A 17,934-nucleotide genomic window follows, 5' to 3' on the forward strand; every position below is an offset into this window, starting at 1 on the left:
TCTTAGTCAATCTGAGAGGTATGAAGTGGTACCTTAGAGTTGTCTTAATTTGCATTTCTCTAATCAATAATTTCAATCAACTTTTAATAACCTTTTGATTCATTTAATTTGGCAAAATTAAAAGAGAACTCAAGTTCTCTTCACAAAGGACTTTGTTCACTTGTCTCCCCAAACCTCTTTGTACATCCTCCTGCCAGTGAGACCAACTCTGACCCTAACTCTTAGGGCATCAAAGGGACCCTCATCACAGGGCATTGAAAAGGTTGTATGACTTAGGTTCGGCTATGCTAAAAAAAAAGGGAGAAATAGGGACAAGGCAAGAGAGTGGGGATCCTTGCTTTCTCACCAACTCATCAAGGGATGAGGCTGCAAAGCAGTGGCTTCTTCCTCTGTTCCCATCAGCTCCCTGCCCCTCTAGCCTCCCAATATGTCTGGTAACCAGTGGCTGAGCAGAGTCCAAGTACTTCCCATCACCAGCAGATGATGTCTCAGGCACCAGAGTTGCAGCAATGACTAAAGCCCCCATGACTCCTTGGAAGCTCTTCATCTCACTTTCTGTTTTCCCTTGGTCTTAAAGGAAGGAGAACTAACAAGACATCCCTGTTCCTCTCTGTCTCTGTCTCATCCTCCTCGTTATTTCTTTTAGCACAAAAATATTACATCACAATCATATGCCACATAACTTGTTCAGCCATTTCCCAATTAATAAACATCCCCTTGTTTTCTTATTCTTCCTCACCAGACACACAAAAAAAGACGCTACAAATTTTTTTTTACAAATTCTTTTTTTCTTTTATATGATATATACATACTTTTTTCTTCTATACAAATCCCTTTATCAGTTTGGGATAAAGACCTAGGAGTGGTCTTTTAATGGCGTTTTGGGCATAGTTCCAAATTGCTCTCCAGAATGACTAGATCAGGTCACAATTCCACAAACACTGCATTAGTGTCCCAATTTTCCCACATCCCCTCCACTATTTATCATTTTCCTTTTTTTTGTCACATTAGCTAATCTTATGGGTGTGAGGTGGTGCCTCAGAGTTGTTTTAATTAAATTACTATCAGTAATGATTTAGAATATTTAAAAGTGTTTTGCTTCAATCATTTCTCCCAATCTGCCCTTCCCTATATCAGACCCACCTTTGCTTATCTCCTTCCCTTCCTACTTCTTTGTGGGGTAAATACAACTAAAGTATATTTTATTCCTTCTTTGAACCAATTCCAGTGATAGAAAGGTTCAAGTACTGTCACCATCACTCTCATCTTTCCCTCTACCATAAAAGCTTTCCAGGTTCATTTATGTGAGATAATTTCTATCTCTTCCTGTCTTCTCCTGGACATTCCTCTTCTCCCAGTGCATTCCTCTTTTCACTCTTTAATCTTAATTTTTTAGATCTCATTGCATCATTTTCTACTCACACCTGAGTCCTTTGTCTATGTATATACTCTTTCTAACTGCTATAAATAATGAGAAAGTTCTTAGGGTTACAAATATCATCTTCCTGTGTAGGGATATAAACAATTAACCTTATTGTCTCCCTGATAATTTTTTTGCTGTTTACTTTTTATGTTTCTCTGGAGACTTCTTTTTGAAATTCAATTTTTCTATTCATTTGGACTTTCATTATGAATGCTTGAAAATCTTGTTTCATTAAATATCAATTTTCTCCCTGAAGGATTATACTCAATTTTGTTGGGTGGATGATTCTCAATTGTAATCCTAGGTCCTTTGTCCTAATGAATATGGTATTCCTTGACTTCTGATCATTTAATGTAGAAACTGCTTAAATTCTGTGTAATCCTGACTATGGCTCCACAATATTTGAATTGTTTCGGGCTGCTCGCAGTATTTTTTCCTTGACTTGGGAGTTCTAAAAATTGGTTATAATATGCTTGAGAATTTTCATTTTGGAATCTCTTTCAAGAGGTGATTGGTAGATTCTTTTAATTTTTCTTTTACTCTCTGGTTCTAGACTATGGGACAGTTTGTTTTTTTGGATAATTTTCCCTCAATATTATTTTATTTTTCCAAATATATGTAAAGGTAACATTCATTTTTGTAAGATTTCTTGTTCCAAATTTTTCTCCTCTCATCTCCCCCTGCCCAAAATAGCAAGCAATCTGATACAGGTTGAAAAAGTTGGACTCTTTTTTTGATCATGGGTTTTGGGTAGTAATTCTTAAATTCTCTCTCCTCAATCTACTTTCCAGGTTAGATGAACTATTTCACATTTTCCTCTATTTTTTCAGTCCTTTGATTTTGATTTATTTTTGATGTCTCATGGAATCATTAGCTTCTACATTCCCAATTCTAATTTTTAAGGAATTATTTTCTTCTCGGAGCTTTTGTGACCAATTTTACTTGTTAAGGAGTTTTCTTCATTGAATTTTTGTATCTCTTTTTCCATTTAGCCAATTCTGCTTTAAAGGAGTTCTTCCTTTCAGTGGATTTTTGTGCCTTTTTTTTTTTTTTTTTAAACCATTTGGTCTATTCTGTTTTTTAAGATATTTCCTTCAATACTTTTTGAGCTTCCTTTACCAAGTTGTTGATTCCCCCTCCCATTATTTTCTTGCATTATTCTCATTTCTTTTTCACATCTTTCCTCTACCTTTTTAGATTTAATTTTAAAATTCCTTTTTGAAATTCTTCTAGGAATTATTTTTGGGCCTAAGACCAATACACATTTTTCTTTGAGGCCTTACATATCACAGTTGTTTTTTTTAATAGTATTTCCATACCTCCATTTACATGTCAAGACAAATTGTATCTTTTTAGCATTTGTTTTTACAAGATTTTTAATTCCAAAAGTTTCTCCCTCCACTTCCCTTTTCCAAAAATGGTAGGTAATTTAATGTGGATTACATATTCCATCTTAGTCCCACTTGTGAAAGAAGAAACAGATCAAAATACAAAAAATAAAAGACACAAAAGAGAATATAAAGTAAGTGTAAAAAACTGGTTTAATTTTGTGTTCAGAGTCTTATCAGATCTTCATCTGGAAGTGGATAAGCTTTTCCTTCATGAGTTCTCTGTACTTATCTGGAATCATTGTGTTGATGAGAAAACCTGAGTCATTCATAAATGATCTTAACACAATATTGCTGATACTGTGAACAATAGTTCCCTGATACCATTCGATTCGCTTTGTATCAGTTTGTACAAGTCTTACCAAGTTTTTCTGAAATCTGCCTGTTCATCATTTTCTTACAGCAAAATAGTATTCCATTAAATTAATATACCATAGCTTGTTTAGCCTTTCCCTGATGGATGAGCACACCCTTGGTTTCCAGTATTTTGCGGCTACTAAAAGGACTACTATATTTTTGCACATGCGGATTCTTTTCCCTTTTTTATTATGTCTTTGGGATACATAGTAGCAGTATGGCAGGATCAAAGGGTATGCACGGTCTGATTATCCTTTGGACATAGTTCCAAATTGTTCTCCAGAATAGTTGAATCAGTTCACAACTCTAGCTGCAGTGCATTTGTATCCCCGATTTTTCCACATCCTCTCCAACATTCATCACTTTCCTTTTTGGGGCATCAAATTAGCCAATCTGGTAAGTGTGAGGTAATACTTCAGAGTTGTTTTAATTTGTATTTCTCTACTCAAAAGTGATTTAGAGCGCTTCTTTATGTGCCTATAGAGATATCTTTTATTTATCTGAAAACTGCCTGTTCATATCTTTTGACTATCATTTGGGGAATGACTTGTATTCTTTGGATGTAGCAGTTTTGCCTTGTCTTTTGAGTTTCTAGTTTGATCTTCCTTGTCACAATAGTAAATTCTTTTTTTTTGTTGTTTGCTCATTTTTCTAGCTTTATTCAAAACTTTTCACTGTATGATAAAATTGGGTTCTGCTTCTGAAGCAGAGGGGTTACTATTTCAAATTTGTTTCCTGAGCTATCAGTTTTCACGTTTTCTATGATAATGTGCTCTAAGTAAAGGTATGATCAGTGCTCTTCTGGTATTTGCTCTGGTCTGTGAATGACCACAAGCACACTTTTCCACCCTGAAACTAAGATCAGGGACTTTGTTCCCTGTGATGACGGCATATTTTAAAATCGGCCGGAATCAGGAATTCAGGTTAAGGGAAAATCTTTGATCTTTATTCTTTGTGGAGATGAAGGGGGATGGGGATAACAATGTGAGCAGCTGTGACACGGTATCTGTCTCTGTCCGCCTCTCTTCCTGCCCCTCTGCCTCCACCCACCAAAATCGTCCCTATGTCATTTCCTATACAACACATCAGGACTTGCACAAAGAGTGGGGCAGAGGCCAGTCTTTCTCCAAGCATATATATTAATAGAGTATGGTCCAATTTCTATTTAGCCTCACGTGCTTGGGACCTCAGTGCATCAACTCGAGCTTCAGCCCATTACATTTCCCTGTGCCCAGATGCTCTGATGTGCTAATCTCTTCCTCATCTGGGACTGTGACCCAAGGCTGTCCCCCAGATCCAAGTATGAGCAATGTAATAAAGTCCTGTACCCAGTGCCAGCAAAAGGGACCCTTGTAATCAGCTTCTACCAACTGTGGATTGAGAGCTCCGGAAGCAGTTGCTGCCATGCTGATTCAGTCATCCCCCGAGGCCTGTGCCTGGTTTACTGGGGAGCCCCTTTCTTACCCCAATACAACAGCTCTTTCCTGCTAACCTTTTAGGTTGTCATGGACACAGAAATTGTTTCACCCTGTCCCTTGTGGGTTCTGCCACCCCAGAACGTGCTTTAAGGCATTGTTGACAGTTGTTTGGAGGGGAATTTGGGAGAGCTGATGTAAGCCCTTCCCTTTTCTCTGCCACCTTGCTTCTGCCTCTCCGATGTCCCTATTTTAAACTCATGGTTTATTCCTAAATTTAGAAAACCTCAGTATATTTCCAGTCTGAAAATTATGGCATATCGTGTTTCTAAAGTTCTGATTTTTCTATCATATTCAAATTTTTAAAATTGTAGAGAGCAAATCAGTAATTCAAATAGTATCTGGCAGTGATATAATAAAATCATAATCACTGAACTTTAGAGCACTTTGAGATTTTCAAAGCACTTTTCCTATTTAACTCATTTGATCGTCAAAACCGCCTTAGGAATTGATGCTGTTACTATCTGCATGTTACAGATGAGTGTATAATTATCTTCCAATAACAAAAAGCTGTAAAACATACAAGAAACTGAAACACCACTAATGCTGATAGGCAGCAGACACAATGATCTCAAAGCAAAGGCATCGACTAAAAAAGGGTAAAGGGGCAGCTGGGTGGCGCAGTGGATAGAGCACCAGCCCTGAAGTCAGGAGGACCTGAGTTCAAATGTGATCTTGGACACTTAACACTTCCTGGCTGTGTGACTCTGGGCAAGTCACTTAACCCCAATTGCCTCAGCCAAAAAAAAAAAAAAAAAAAAGATGGTACAATTTCCTAAAAGGTAGCTACACAACATCCCGGCCCCTCCCCGGACTGGAAACACACTCTCCCATTACACACAGCAGAGCACACTGTCTTGACTGGAAATCAAGTAGAGCAGTGACCTTCTTGTGGAATGCTCACACTGCTTCCTGCTGAGTGCGGCCCATTCACAAGGGTTCCCAAGGTCTGGCCCTCAGCTCAGTTTAACTCCCTGTTGTCAGAGCTCACTGTCTCTTGATTCTATGGCTGCCTCCCTTTTCTGCTGCCAAGTCTCTCACTCTTTTGGTTCTATGGCTGGCTCTCTTCTCTGCTGCCAGGGCTCACTGGCTCTTGAATCTGTGGCTGGCTCCCTTTTCTGCTGCCAGGGCTCTCACTGCTTGGAGCCACCTCCACTCCTCTTTTTTCTCCTCCCGTCCCTCTCTTCTTTCTGCTCCTCTCCCCTCCTCTGCCTTCCCCTCCCCTCCTTTTCTCTCTCCCCCTTTCTCCCCTCTCACCACCTAGTCTTGCCCAGTTGAGATACAGGGACCGGGCATCCCAAAGCTGTTTCCTGCCCCAACTGTTGCTCCAGGCTGCAACAGCCTGTTGCAGGTTGTTCTGCAGGGCCTGCTGGGCGTGTGCAGATCCGGGTTTAACCCTGTAATGCCTCCTCCCCCTTCTTCTGTCCTTTCCTGTGATTTCATCTCCTGGGTTGTCTGGGGTGAGTGCTTGGAAGCCCACCCCGCCCACTCCCCAATACAGGGATGATGGGGTCAGAGATGGGCTCTGGACTTGTGATTTTCATGTTACCGGGAACTGCTGGGTCTTGGGGCTCCGGAGGGAAGCCTTGCCCAGGTTGAGCGGCCAGTGTTTGGAGGCAGTCCTTTAAGGCCCGCTCTCCCTCCCGTTCTGGGCTGACTGAAGAGGCAGAAGCCAGGCTAGAGCAGGGTATGGCCTTGGCAGCGATGGCACACAGGCTCCCGCCACCCTGAGCCCCTGGGCCCTGAGCGGCACCGATGCCCTTTCATGGGCCAGAGCAGCCTTGTTTTCCTGACAGCATCTCCAGGCCCTGCTTAGGTGGGGATTTAAGGGACTCGTCCCAAGGGACAGAGCCTGGAGTCCTTGCCCCCAGCTCCGAGGAACGAGTGGCCCCTGAGCCCAGAAAGAGCCTGCCTTGCTTCAGACAGCAGGGATGGGGCAGGAGAAGGCTTTGCTCTGCTGTAGCCCTGCCCTGGGGGAAGGAGGTCAGACTCGGTCAGAACCCCACAAGCTTCTCTCTCTCTCACTGGGCCAGAGAAAAAGGGTCACTGGGGGGCGGGGGGGAGGCAGCACCAAAGCCTGGACCTTCTCAGTGCCCTGCCCCTCCCCCTTCCCAGATAAGGCAACCCAGGGGCCCAGGACAATTAGACAGAGCAGGATTATCTCCCTGGCAAAAGGAGCTCAAAACACTAAGCGGAGATCGTGGTCTCTGCAGAGCAGGAGCAGCTCTGGGCTCACTCGGCGACCTTCCTCGGCAGGAAGAAGGTGCCTGCCCTGGGACGCCGAGGAACAGGGGACGGGGCACCGACCCGGGAAGATCTGTCCAGAGTAGCCACAGGCACTGCCTGGCTACGGAGCCTGGACAGGTCTTTTGCCTCAGTTTCCTGAACTGTAAAACGGCAGTGATAGTCCTGACTTCCCGTGGGGCTCGTTGTTAGATGGCATTTTTAACTTAAAACCCAGCCTGGCTTAATGACCGTCCCCTTCCCCTCACCTGCCATTCCTACAGAGTGTGGGGGGGGGGGCCCTGGGCAGGGCCAGTGCTTGGCAAATGTGGCTCCGAATGACTTGACTGGTGGGAAGGTGTGAGAGGGAGCTTTTCAAACAGAAGGAGGGGGGGGGGAACAGTAGGCAGGGGAGCCTTCCTCCTCAGGGGTCAGGCCAAAAGCCTGAGTCCTGGGAAAGATGTGAGAGGTGGGAGTGGGGGGGAGGGACTCTGTCTTGTGCTGTTTGTGTTGGGGGGTGGGGGGGACATGTGTGTGTAAGTACATGCGTGTGTGTGTGCACGTGTGTGGGGATGTGTGCAAGGGCATGTGTGTGCTTGTGGAGGGGGGTGTACATACACACGGGGGCATTTTATGGCTACGTCTGTGTGCAGGAGGGCTACGTGTGTGTGTGTTGGGGGAGGTCCGTGTGTGCACAGGCTGTTTCTGCATGAGTATATTGCATGGTGTATGTTGTGTGTGTGTTCACGTGTTTGTGTGGCAGGGTGTGTGTGTGTGTGTGAAGTGAATCTGTGCTTTCCTTGCTGTTTTTAAGACGGGGAGGCCTGTAAAGAAGGCAGGCCCAGGGGCAGGCAGGGGGCACAGTGGATGGAGCACCTGCCCTGGAGCCAGGAGGACCTGAGGTCAAATTTGACCTCATACACCACTTCCTGGCAGTGTGATCCTGGGCAAGTCACTTAACCCCAATTACCTCAGGGGAAAAAAAAGGCAGGCAGGCCCCAGGACACATGTTGAGGGGCTCCCCTTGGCGAGGGGATGAGAGAGATTTAGAAGCGGCCACGTGGAGGGGGAGGGGAAGGGACCCTGGGAGAACAGCCTCCTTCAGGACCTGCACTGTGGCCAGGAGGCGCCCTGGAGGGCGGGGAGGGGGTGGGAAGGTGGGAGAGGAAGGGAGGGCGCCCCCGGGCCTTCCCAGCCTGATCCCTGAGTCTCTGTGTCCTGCCAGAAATCCTGCAGCTGACCCCCTGGACGGCCCGGCTCTCCTGCAGCCTCTGCCCTCAATACTCCGTGGCCGTGATTCGATCCAACCTGTGGCCTGGCGCTTACGCTTACGCCACTGGCAGGTACGGGGGGCGGGGCTGAGGGCCGGAGACGCCCCTGAAGGGCAAAGGGGGGAGCCAGGGCTGCAAGGGGGCTGGAAGCCCGGACCCTTGGCGTCTTTGCCCCCCCCCCCCCCCCCGACAATTTTTCCTGATAAATAAGGAAGGGGCCCAATTAGTCCGTCTGAGAGATGGATATTCCAAGGTCCTTTGAGTACTAGGAGGGCCCAGGGCCCTGTGGAAAAAACAGACTATTCTGGGAGGGCCTTAGGACAGGGGATGCCAGAGTTGGGAGGGGACCTAGAACAGCAAAACACAACACGGGTGAGTCAGAGAAAAGTGTCTCAAAGGAGGCCTGACTCAGGTTGGAACTTGAAGAGCCGGAGGTCTTCCAGACTGTAAGAACTCCCCAAACGCTGGCCGTTGCTCTGGTAACGGGGCTTCCTGTCACCCAGCTTAATGGGAGCCTCTCCCCGGCCCCAGTTTCATGGGATTATGGATCCATAACACACACAAATCATAAGATGTAAAAGCTGTGTGAGTGTTCGCCATCCTCCTTACACCTTTTTCGGAGGCACCTGGAGCTAAGTGACTTGCCGGGAGCCACAGAGCGCGTCTGAGGACTGTTGCAATAGCTCCCCCAGCTCCCGTTCCTGGCGCTAGAAGGTGCCTAAAAGGGGAGAGAGGCCTCTCCTTGGCCTAGGAAGGCCCGGGCGCGGCACGACCCGTCGGGATCCCGCGGGTGGTTTGGCGCAGGGATCCCGCGGGTGGTTTGGCGCAGGGATCCCGCGGGTGGTTTGGCGCAGGGATCCCGCGGGTGGTTTGGCGCAGGGATCCCGCGGGTGGTTTGGCGCAGGGATCCCGCGGGTGGTTTGGCGCAGGGATCCCGCGGGTGGTTTGGCGCAGGGCCCCCTCGCCTCTTCCCTGGGGGCCTCCGGGCCCAAGCGGCACAGGCCCAAGCCAGATGTCTTGCTTGCCCCTCCCAGGAAATTTGAGAACATCTACATCGGCTGGGGCCACAAGTACAGCCAGGATAACTTCAACCCGCTCCTGCCTCCGGCCGTGCAGATGGAGTACGTGATTGGGCCGGAGACCATGGAGATGGTGGACCCCACGGTGGAAGAGGAGCAGGCCCTGAAAGCGGCTCAGGAGCAGGCCCTGGCCGCGGCCGAGGAGGAGGAGGAGGAGGATGAGGACGAGGAGGACGAGGATGCCGATGACTAAGGGGGGCGGGGGTTTCTTATCTTGTGAATAGTAAGAGAACGATTTATTTTCTACGTTGCAGAAGAGTGGCGTGTTTTCCTTTAAAAGTAACGCTGCTCCCCAGGGCAGGCCTGGCTCTGATGCCCTCCTCCTGCTGCTCAGGCCCTGGCTTGACTTCTCCGGCCCCTGAGCTCGCCTGCCCTCCCCAGACCCCAGCGAGGCCCGGGAGGCTTGGGTCTGAGGGTCCCTCCACATCCTTCCCTCCCGCTAGCCCTTCCACAAGTCCCTTATTCCAGCTCCTTTAGGAAGCTCGCCTCCGGGCGGTCTCAGTAGCGCCCCGCCTTTCCGTCGCTAGGGAAGCGGCGTGGTTGCTAGGGAACCGCCCATTCTCCGCTCCGTTTTGACTCGGAGGCCCCGCCCCCCCTTGATCGGGTCCAATCACAATTCGGTTACTTGGACAATCGCTCCAACCCTCCCCTTGCTCCTCCCTGCGTCCAAAAAGACGCCAGGCCTCCCTCCTCCCCACACTCCCCCTCCCCCCCAGAAACGCTGGCCGTTGCTCTGGTAACGGGGCTTCCTATCGCCTAGCTTAACCTTCTAACTGTTGCCCTGGCAACGTCCTTTTCCTCTTCGGTTCCAAACCCCTTACATAGCCCCTTCTTCCCCAATGGACAACCGGTTACCAAGACAACAGCAGGTCCGCCTCGACCCCTTCGCCCGGCGGCACGCCCCTAACTTCCCCCAATCGGAATTTCATTGCCGGAACGACGCCTTCAGCCGCCCCCTTGCCTGGCCCCGCCCTTTGACCAATCGACTTCAAGAAATTCATCAGAAACTGCGCCTCTCCCCCAACCGGGAGGTCGTTACCCGGGATACGCCCCGCCCCTTCCGTCAGAAGGCGGGGCCTCGGGCGGAAGCGGCGTCGGGTGCGGCCGGCCGGGGGGCGCGGGGGCGGGGGCGCGCGGAGGGGCGGAGGGGCGGAGGGGCGGAGGGGGGCCAAGCCCAAGATGGCGGCGGGCGCGGAGGGCGGCGCGGGTGCGGGGGCCCTGGGCGACTGCGCCGAAATCAAGTCGCAGTTCCGGACGCGCGAGGGCTTCTACAAGTTGCTGCCCGGCGCCGAAGGCGCGGCCCGGCGGGCGGGGCCGGCCCCGGCCCCCGGCCCGGCCTCCGCCGCCGCCTGCGCGGCCCCGACCGCGGCTCCCGGGCCGGCCCCCGGCTCAGCCACGGCTGCCTGGGCTCCGCCTGCTGCTGCTGCCGCCGCCGCCGGCGGCGCCCCTCCCCGCCCGGGCCGGGGCCCGCGCTGCCCGCCGTGCGCCTGAGCCTGGTGCGCCTGGGCGAGCCCGACGCGGCCGCCGCCTCCGGGGAGCCCACCGGGCCGCCCCCGGCCGCCGGGGATCGCGTCTGCTTCAACCTGGGCCGGGAGCTGTACTTCTACCCCGGGGGCTCCGGGCGCCGGGGCAGCCACCGGGTGAGTGGGGGGGCGGGGCGGGGGAGGGGCGGGGAGGGGGGGGGGGAGGATGGAGAGAGGGAGCGGAGAGTTAGGTCAATGGGAATCGCCCTGGGGAAGGGACCCGGGGCTGCCTGGGTATCTGAAGGACGCGGGATTAACCCTGAGCTTCGAAATCGGGATTTTCCGGGCTGATAAGTCAGTTAGAGCAGCAGAACACAGGGTCCCAGAGGCTGAGCCCTGCCCGCCAAGCGTCTCCTGGGTTCTCCCGGGCCCGAACCCGGAGACCCAGAGCAGGCCGGCGGAGGCTCGGGGCGCAGCTAGGAGGGGCCGGACCTCCAGCTTGGGCCAGGACTGTAGCCGGCCCCTCCCCCACGTAGAATCCCCGAGCTGGGGGGGCCCTTCGGACAGAAAGGGGCGGCGGCGCTGCGGCTGAGGAAGGCCCGCTGGGGGCGGGGTTCCAGGGAAGGGGGGCGCTGATGCCCCGGGCCGGGGACCGCAGGGCCAAAGCATCCCTGCATCCATAGACCTTAGGGACCATCAGGGCCGGCTGCTTCTCTGAGCCTGGCCTTGCCCGGGGCCCCCAGGAGCAAGTGGGCTCGAGGGCCAGGCCAGGGTCGCGCCCGTGGGACTTCGGTGATGGGGAGCGGGCGGCCAGAGCCCCGGCAGTGTCCTGAAGGCTTTGCTGGCCCAAGGGGAGGGGGGGGGGGCAGAGACAAAGGAAGCAGAGGGAGAGAGAGGCCTGGAGCTCCGGGTCCCAGAGCGTAACCCTCAGGGTGGGCAGAAGCTGGAGGCTCGGAGGGCTGGGAGCGTAGGGAGGCGCGGGGCCCAACCCCTTTCCCAGGGAGGTGAAGAAGGGTCGTGGAGGGGCAGCAGCTGCTTAGTACAGAGCCTCCCCATCGAGCCCCCTTCCTTTCCCTGGGCTCCGGGGGGCCTGCCGGCCCTGGGCTGGTTCCTGGGGACTCGGGGGCCCAGATGGAACCCTCCCGTCCCCTCCCAGAGTGTCCTCAGAGACGGGGCCGAGGGTGGGGACTGGCCTCCGGACCTCTTCAGGCCTGCGGGGTAAGGAGCTTCCTGCGGTCTGGGAGCGCCACTCACCAGCCTTCTTTCCCTCCCAATCCTTTCTGCCCCCAACAAAAGACCATCGATCTCAACAAGCCCATCGACAAGCGCATCTACAAGGGCACCCAGCCCACTTGCCACGACTTCAACCAGTACACGGCAGCCACCGAGACCATCTCCCTGCTGGTGGGCTTCTCGGCCGGCCAGGTCCAGTACCTGGACCTGATCAAGAAGGAGACCAGCAAGCTCTTCAATGAGGAGGTGACTTCCTGGGCCCGGGGCCAGGGGAGCAAAGGGGGGGAAGAGCTGGCCGAGAGGGGGTGGAAAGACCACGTGACTTAATATAATGTTGGAGCTGGGAGGGCCTCAGAACAGGGGATGCCAGGGCTGGGGGAGAACTTAGAACAGGGGATGTCAGACAGAGGAGGGAGAAAATCTTTTCCCTTCTCTTTGGTTTTACTAATTGGAGAGATGGAGGAGGAAAGAGTTGGTTCATGTTTATCCTCGCAGATCATTTTCATGTCCTCTCTCGGGGGTCCTGTTTATTGCAGGGAGGGAGGCGAGGCAGGGACCTTTACCCCTTTTTGACAGAGGTGCCCCCTGAAGCCCAGAGAGGAAGGAGGGGCCGAGGTGGCAGGGGTAGGGCCCAGTTATTTCGCACCTTGATTAGAGGAGAGGCTGGTCATTAGACTTAGTGCAGCCAACCCAGCCTTCCCCCTGAACCGCAGGCCAGGCCTGGTGCCAGGGAAACTGAGGCAGAGATGAGCAGGAGGGACACAAGTGGGGCCTGCCGTGGGGCTTGGGACAGGCAGGAGCCTGGAGAAGGCATCTGGGGAAGCCGGCTGAGATTGCAGCACCCTTGGCTTTGGGGAAGCCCCTCCAGCCCTTGTGCCTTGGGGGGAGTTTGGGCCAGGTGGCCCCTGAAGCCCCTCCTAGCTGGCAGTCTGTGATCCCGGAGAGAACCTGGCATCCCAGCACCTCTGTCCGAGCTTGCTTAGCTCCCCGCAGGCTGCTCGGGGCCTTTAGAGCCAGCACTCTTCACGGATGGGCACTCGGAGGCCCTCAGAGGGGCTGGAACATCTCCCAAGCTTGCCCAGAGCCGGACTTTGGGCCTCGGGCCTCCCTGGCAGCCCGTTCACGGCCTTGCCGTCTCCCTCTGCTTTCCCCCCAGAGGCTGATTGACAAGACCAAGGTGACCCACCTGAAGTGGCTGCCCGAGTCCGAGAGCCTCTTCCTGGCCTCCCACGCCAGTGGCCACCTCTACCTCTACGACGTGGCCCGCCCCTGCGGCCCCGCCCCGCCCCAATACAGCCTGCTCAAGCAGGGGGAGGGCTTCGCCGTCTACACTGCCAAGGGGAAGGCGCCCCGGAACCCGCTGGCCAAGTGGGCCGTGGGCGAGGGCCCCCTGAACGAGTTTGCCTTCTCCCCAGATGGGCGTCACCTGGCCTGTGTGAGCCAGGACGGCTGCCTGCGCGTCTTCCACTTCGATTCGATGCTCCTTCGTGGCCTCATGAAGAGCTACTTTGGGGGCCTGCTCTGCGTGTGCTGGAGCCCCGACGGACGTTATGTGGTGACCGGGGGCGAGGACGACCTGGTCACCGTGTGGTCCTTCACCGAGGCCCGAGTGGTCGCCCGAGGCCATGGCCACAAATCCTGGGTCAACGCCGTGGCTTTCGATCCCTACACCACCAGGAGTGAGGAAGAGCCGGCGGAGGAGGGGCCGGCGAGCGGGAGCGAGCGGGAGTCGGGGTCCTTGCCCCGGCTGCCTCCCCCCGCCGTCACCTATCGCTTTGGCTCGGCCGGCCAGGATACGCAGTTCTGCCTGTGGGACCTGACTGAGGATGTGCTCTACCCACGGCCCCCGCTGGCCCGACCCCGCGCCCTGGCCGGCAGCGCGGAAGCTGCACCCGTCACCCCGGGGCCCCTGCCTCGATCCCTGTCCCGCTCCAACAGCCTCCCACACCCAGCAGTGAGCGGGAAGGGGGCCGGGGCAGGCACGGGCGGGGCAACGGAGCCCGGGACCCCTTTCAGCATCGGCAAGTTTGCCACGCTGACCCTCCAGGAGCGCCGCGAGAAGGGCGCCGACAAAGAGCACAAACGTTACCACAGCCTGGGGAACATCAGCCGGGGCACCAGCGGCAGCGGCAGCGGCGGAGACAAGCTGGGCGGCCCGGCCCCCAGGGGCCGCCTGGACCCCGCCAAGGTGCTGGGCACGGCCCTGTGCCCTCGGATCCACGAGGTGCCCCTGCTGGAGCCCCTGGTGTGCAAGAAGATTGCTCAGGAGCGCCTCACCGTCCTGCTCTTCTTGGAGGACTGCATCATCACCGCCTGCCAGGAGGGTCTCATCTGCACCTGGGCCCGGCCTGGCAAAGCTGTGAGTACCCCGGGGGCCGCAAGGGAGCCCTCCGTGGCCCCAGAGTCAGGACAGGCGCCCGCCTCCTCTCCTGCTGGGCTTTGGTCTGCGGACTGAGCGCTTTGAGATTTTCAGGGGAGGGGAGGGGCTTGGGAAGGTAAAGACGCAGTGGAAACCTTCGCTAGATGCTGGAGTCTCCTAGTCGTGGAACGCCGCCATCTGCAGAGAAGAGGTATTCCAGCGCTGACGCGGCAGAGTGGGCCTGCCATGGTGGAACGCAGCCCTGGGAGGAAGGCGGGGGGAGTTCACCGGAGCCCCTGGGGGGGAGGGACCTGCGACCGATCTCTTGAGCCTCAGTTTCTTCATCTGTAAAATGGGGATGTTGGAACTCCATTCCTCACAGTGCGGCTAGCGAGGAAAGCCCATTGATCTCCAGCGATATTTGGACGTGAACCGCGATTTTAGAACGTCGCCTTCTTTCGATAATTGCCAGAACCTCGGAGTCCTAGAAGTGGAGACTCCAAAAGCTGGGGGGTGGAGGCCCCCAGGGCACATCCACAGGGTGGAACCCTCCATTGGCACCAGAGACCAGAACTGGAGAGGGAGGGGGCCCATCTAGAACCCGGAGCCCAAGAGCTGCAGGGCCTCCCTCTGGGGGGTGGGGGTCTCTGGTGGCCTGTGGGCTTGGCCCTGGGCCTCTCAGCCCACATGCCCTTCTTCCGGCTTCCTTGCAGGGCCTCTCCTCCCAGCCTGCCAACTCCCCCAGTGGCACCGTGGTGTGAAGCTTGTGGATCCAGCGGCTCCCGCCTCAGCCTCCTGGGCCCCGTCCTGTCTGGTCCATCCCAATCCCCCTTCGTGTATTAATGAGACTAACGGGAAGGCGTCCTTGTCCAGTCCTCCCCCTCCCGCAGGCCTTGCACAAAACCAGGGCCGCCCTGGCCTGGCCTGCGGAACGTGGGGCCCGGCCTCCTTCCCCGCTTCCCTCACGGCACCCCGCGCCACGGTCAGTGTTACCCCCGGCTCCCCCGCATGTGACGGCCGCCGGCCACGTGTCCCCTCGCCTCCCCTCCATCTTGGCTCTTTGCACTGATCCCCCTCTGGCAGCGAAGGGCCCCCCCACCCCTGGTGCCCTGAGGCCCCTGAAAAGTGTTATAAATTATGGAAACCCCAATGTCTGCCTCCCCCCACACCCTTCAGACTTATTTATAGTAAAAGCTCCTCGTTTTTCCAGTCTGGGCTGTTGGCCTTTGTTCCTTCTTGTGGTTGAGAGCTAGGCTGGGGAGGAACACAGAACACGGGACCTCAGCAGGAGTAGCCCGAGAGCCCCTGCACCCCTTCACAAGGGAGACTGTGGCCGCGATCATGGTCACAGAGCCGGGGCTGGTGCGTCGGGGCCTGATCTTTGCCTCCCCATTCAACTCCCTCAGGCCCAGTCCAGAGCCAGCAGGGAGAACAGGGCTGGGAGGGCCCTTAGAACATAGGCAGGACTGGGAGGGCCCTTAGAACACAGGATATCAGACCCAGGAGGACTCTTAAAAATATAGAAGGGCAAGACTGGAAGGATCTTTAGAACACAGAAAGGCAAAGCTGGGAGAGCCCCCCTTAGATTGTGGGATGTCAGACCCGGGAGGGCCCTTAGACTTTGGGATTTCATAAAACAGGATGTCAGAGCCAGGAGGGCCCTTAGACCATGGAATGTCAATAGTCAGAGGGCCCTTAAAACAAGGGATGTCAGGGTTGGGAGGGCTCTTAGAGCACAGAAGGAAGGGGCTGGGAGGACCCTTCCAACAGCAATCAAGCACCCAAGTATCTCTGAGCATTATTGGTCATTTTGGAGCTTGTGGACACTGAGCTGCTGTAGGGGAGGGGGCAGGGCGTGCCCAAACCCCATCTGCTTGAGGGTGAGGAGGGCTGCAGGGTGCCAGGAGCCCCTAGTGAGAGGGACCAGGCCAAAGGAAGGGCTGCTGGCCCACCAGATGGCACAGGAGGACTTCCAGGTGCCTGCCCGTCATCTGTCTGAAATGTCCAAGGCACGGTGACTAGGGCAGAGGACAGTTATGTCTGGGAGATAACCGCACGCACCCTCAACAAGCATTTATTACCCTGACTGTGTGCCAGGCACTGAGTTAAGTGCTAGCAGTACAAAGACAGGCAGACTCCTTGCTCTCAAGAATCCCCTAGGATAAAGGCTACTGAGCAGCACCCCAACTGGGGTAGAGCATTAGGGTTACCCACAGTTCCAAGGGTACAACCTGGGTAAAGACACTGCTAAGGAGGCCCCGAGAGAAGAGCATCTTGTAGCACTTAATGGGTGATCGGCCTTCAGGCCTCCTCGGCCTGAGAAAAGACCAGCAAGGGCTGCCTGTAGCTTTGGGGAGAACAGCAGCTCTGAAGGCTGGGGATCCAGCCCAGAAAGGGTGAGAAGCTGCAGCTGCCCGGGAAGCCCACCTCCTGGGAACCTCAGGCCACATACGGACAGGGGGCATCTCCAAGGGAGTCGCCAAAGCCCAGAGCGATGAAGATGCCAGGTGGGCTGCAGCCGCACGGGCCTGAGCACATGGGTCACGGGTTCTGTTTTCCTCCAGTTACAGATTTTGTTCATTAAAAAGAAACCGTGACTGGTCCGAGGGACCTTAGGGCAGAGACTGTCAGAGGTGGGGAGGGAGGTGCAGCTGGACCCATGCCCCTTCTTTTTACAGGGGGGACCCACCAAGGAGCAGTGTCCCAGACAAGGTCACAGATCAGGGAGCGGGCTGACCCTGCTACAAATCTCAACTGCCTCATCTTACACTCCCCAAATGTCAAGGGAAATATGGGGGGAAAGGCAAGAGATTCTCAGGCCCCACTTTGAGGAGCGGGTCGACAAGGATGATGGAAGCTCCTGGTCTTTTTCCTGACTTCTCCTCACTCAGCCCTGATTAACCACCTCCCCTCTTCCCCCCCACCTCCCCAGGCAGCTCCTCTTCCTCTCCAGGGCCTGCTCTGGGGAGTGACACCCCTCCCCCCAAATGTTTCTGTTTCTAATCTGAGCCCAGAGGAATGTAACTGGTCCCCACCCCCTGGCCCCCAGGGCTGGTGTCCAAAAACCTGAGCAACAGGACCTCTGGGTGCTGGGGGTCCCCGCCATAGCCCCTGTGGCCGGGCCGCAGGTCTTCCTTTGCCAAGAGGGTCTCTCCGGCCAGAGTCGCTGGGAGGGAGTGAATTCCTCTTGCTCCCCTCGCTCCCCCCTTTCCCCTCCCAAAATGGATCCATTTAAACCCGGGAGGGCCCTCCCAGCTAAATTTAACAGTCCTGGATGGAATCCATCGCTGAGTCACGGGGAGAAGCCACTGCTCCATTCCCCCCCCCCCCCAATCCCCTTCTCTGTTCTCAGGCCTGTGTAGTAGAAAGCCCAGCTCCAGGAGCTTCTCGAGAGCTGAGTTTGAATCCCACCCCACCGTCCCCATTCCCCCTCCAGACCTTAGTTTCCAACAGGGACGAGTCCTGGGCCTAGGATGGCAAGTAGCCCAGACCTGGGGGTCAGGAACCTGGCCCTGACTCAGGCAGGCTCTCACTTCAAGGCTGGGACTCTGGGTGCGGGCCCTTCCTGGGGCTCTGTGGGGCTTGTTCCATGTGCTCCCAAAGGCCCTGTCCAGCTCCTTCCGGAGGAGACCTGCCGGCCCCCGCTCCCGGCCCAGTGTGGGG

The 17,934-nt window shown here is 55.0% G+C and overlaps 2 protein-coding genes across 2 annotated transcripts in view; both read left to right on the forward strand.

Annotated features, from left to right (window-relative positions):
• RSPH6A (radial spoke head 6 homolog A) overlaps window positions 1-9,466 on the forward strand; it is a 36,221-nt gene extending 26,755 nt beyond the window's left edge. Inside the window, 2 exon segments of the mRNA XM_031963849.1 lie at window positions 8,092-8,209; window positions 9,172-9,466. Of these exon segments, the coding sequence (XP_031819709.1) occupies window positions 8,092-8,209; window positions 9,172-9,409 (356 nt within the window). The 3' untranslated portion in view covers window positions 9,410-9,466.
• Window positions 9,467-10,385: 919 nt separating this feature from the next.
• On the forward strand, window positions 10,386-15,483 carry DMWD (DM1 locus, WD repeat containing). Its single transcript, XM_031963858.1, is given in 5 exon segments — window positions 10,386-10,657; window positions 10,660-10,856; window positions 11,976-12,158; window positions 13,069-14,271; window positions 14,985-15,483. Coding segments are annotated over 5 exon segments (1,893 nt in total). The 5' UTR covers window positions 10,386-10,395; the 3' UTR covers window positions 15,033-15,483.
• The last annotated feature ends 2,451 nt before the right edge of the window (window positions 15,484-17,934 follow it).

This window comes from Sarcophilus harrisii, chromosome 3, assembly GCF_902635505.1.
Source record: "Sarcophilus harrisii chromosome 3, mSarHar1.11, whole genome shotgun sequence".
Classification (NCBI taxonomy): Eukaryota; Metazoa; Chordata; class Mammalia; order Dasyuromorphia; family Dasyuridae; genus Sarcophilus; species Sarcophilus harrisii.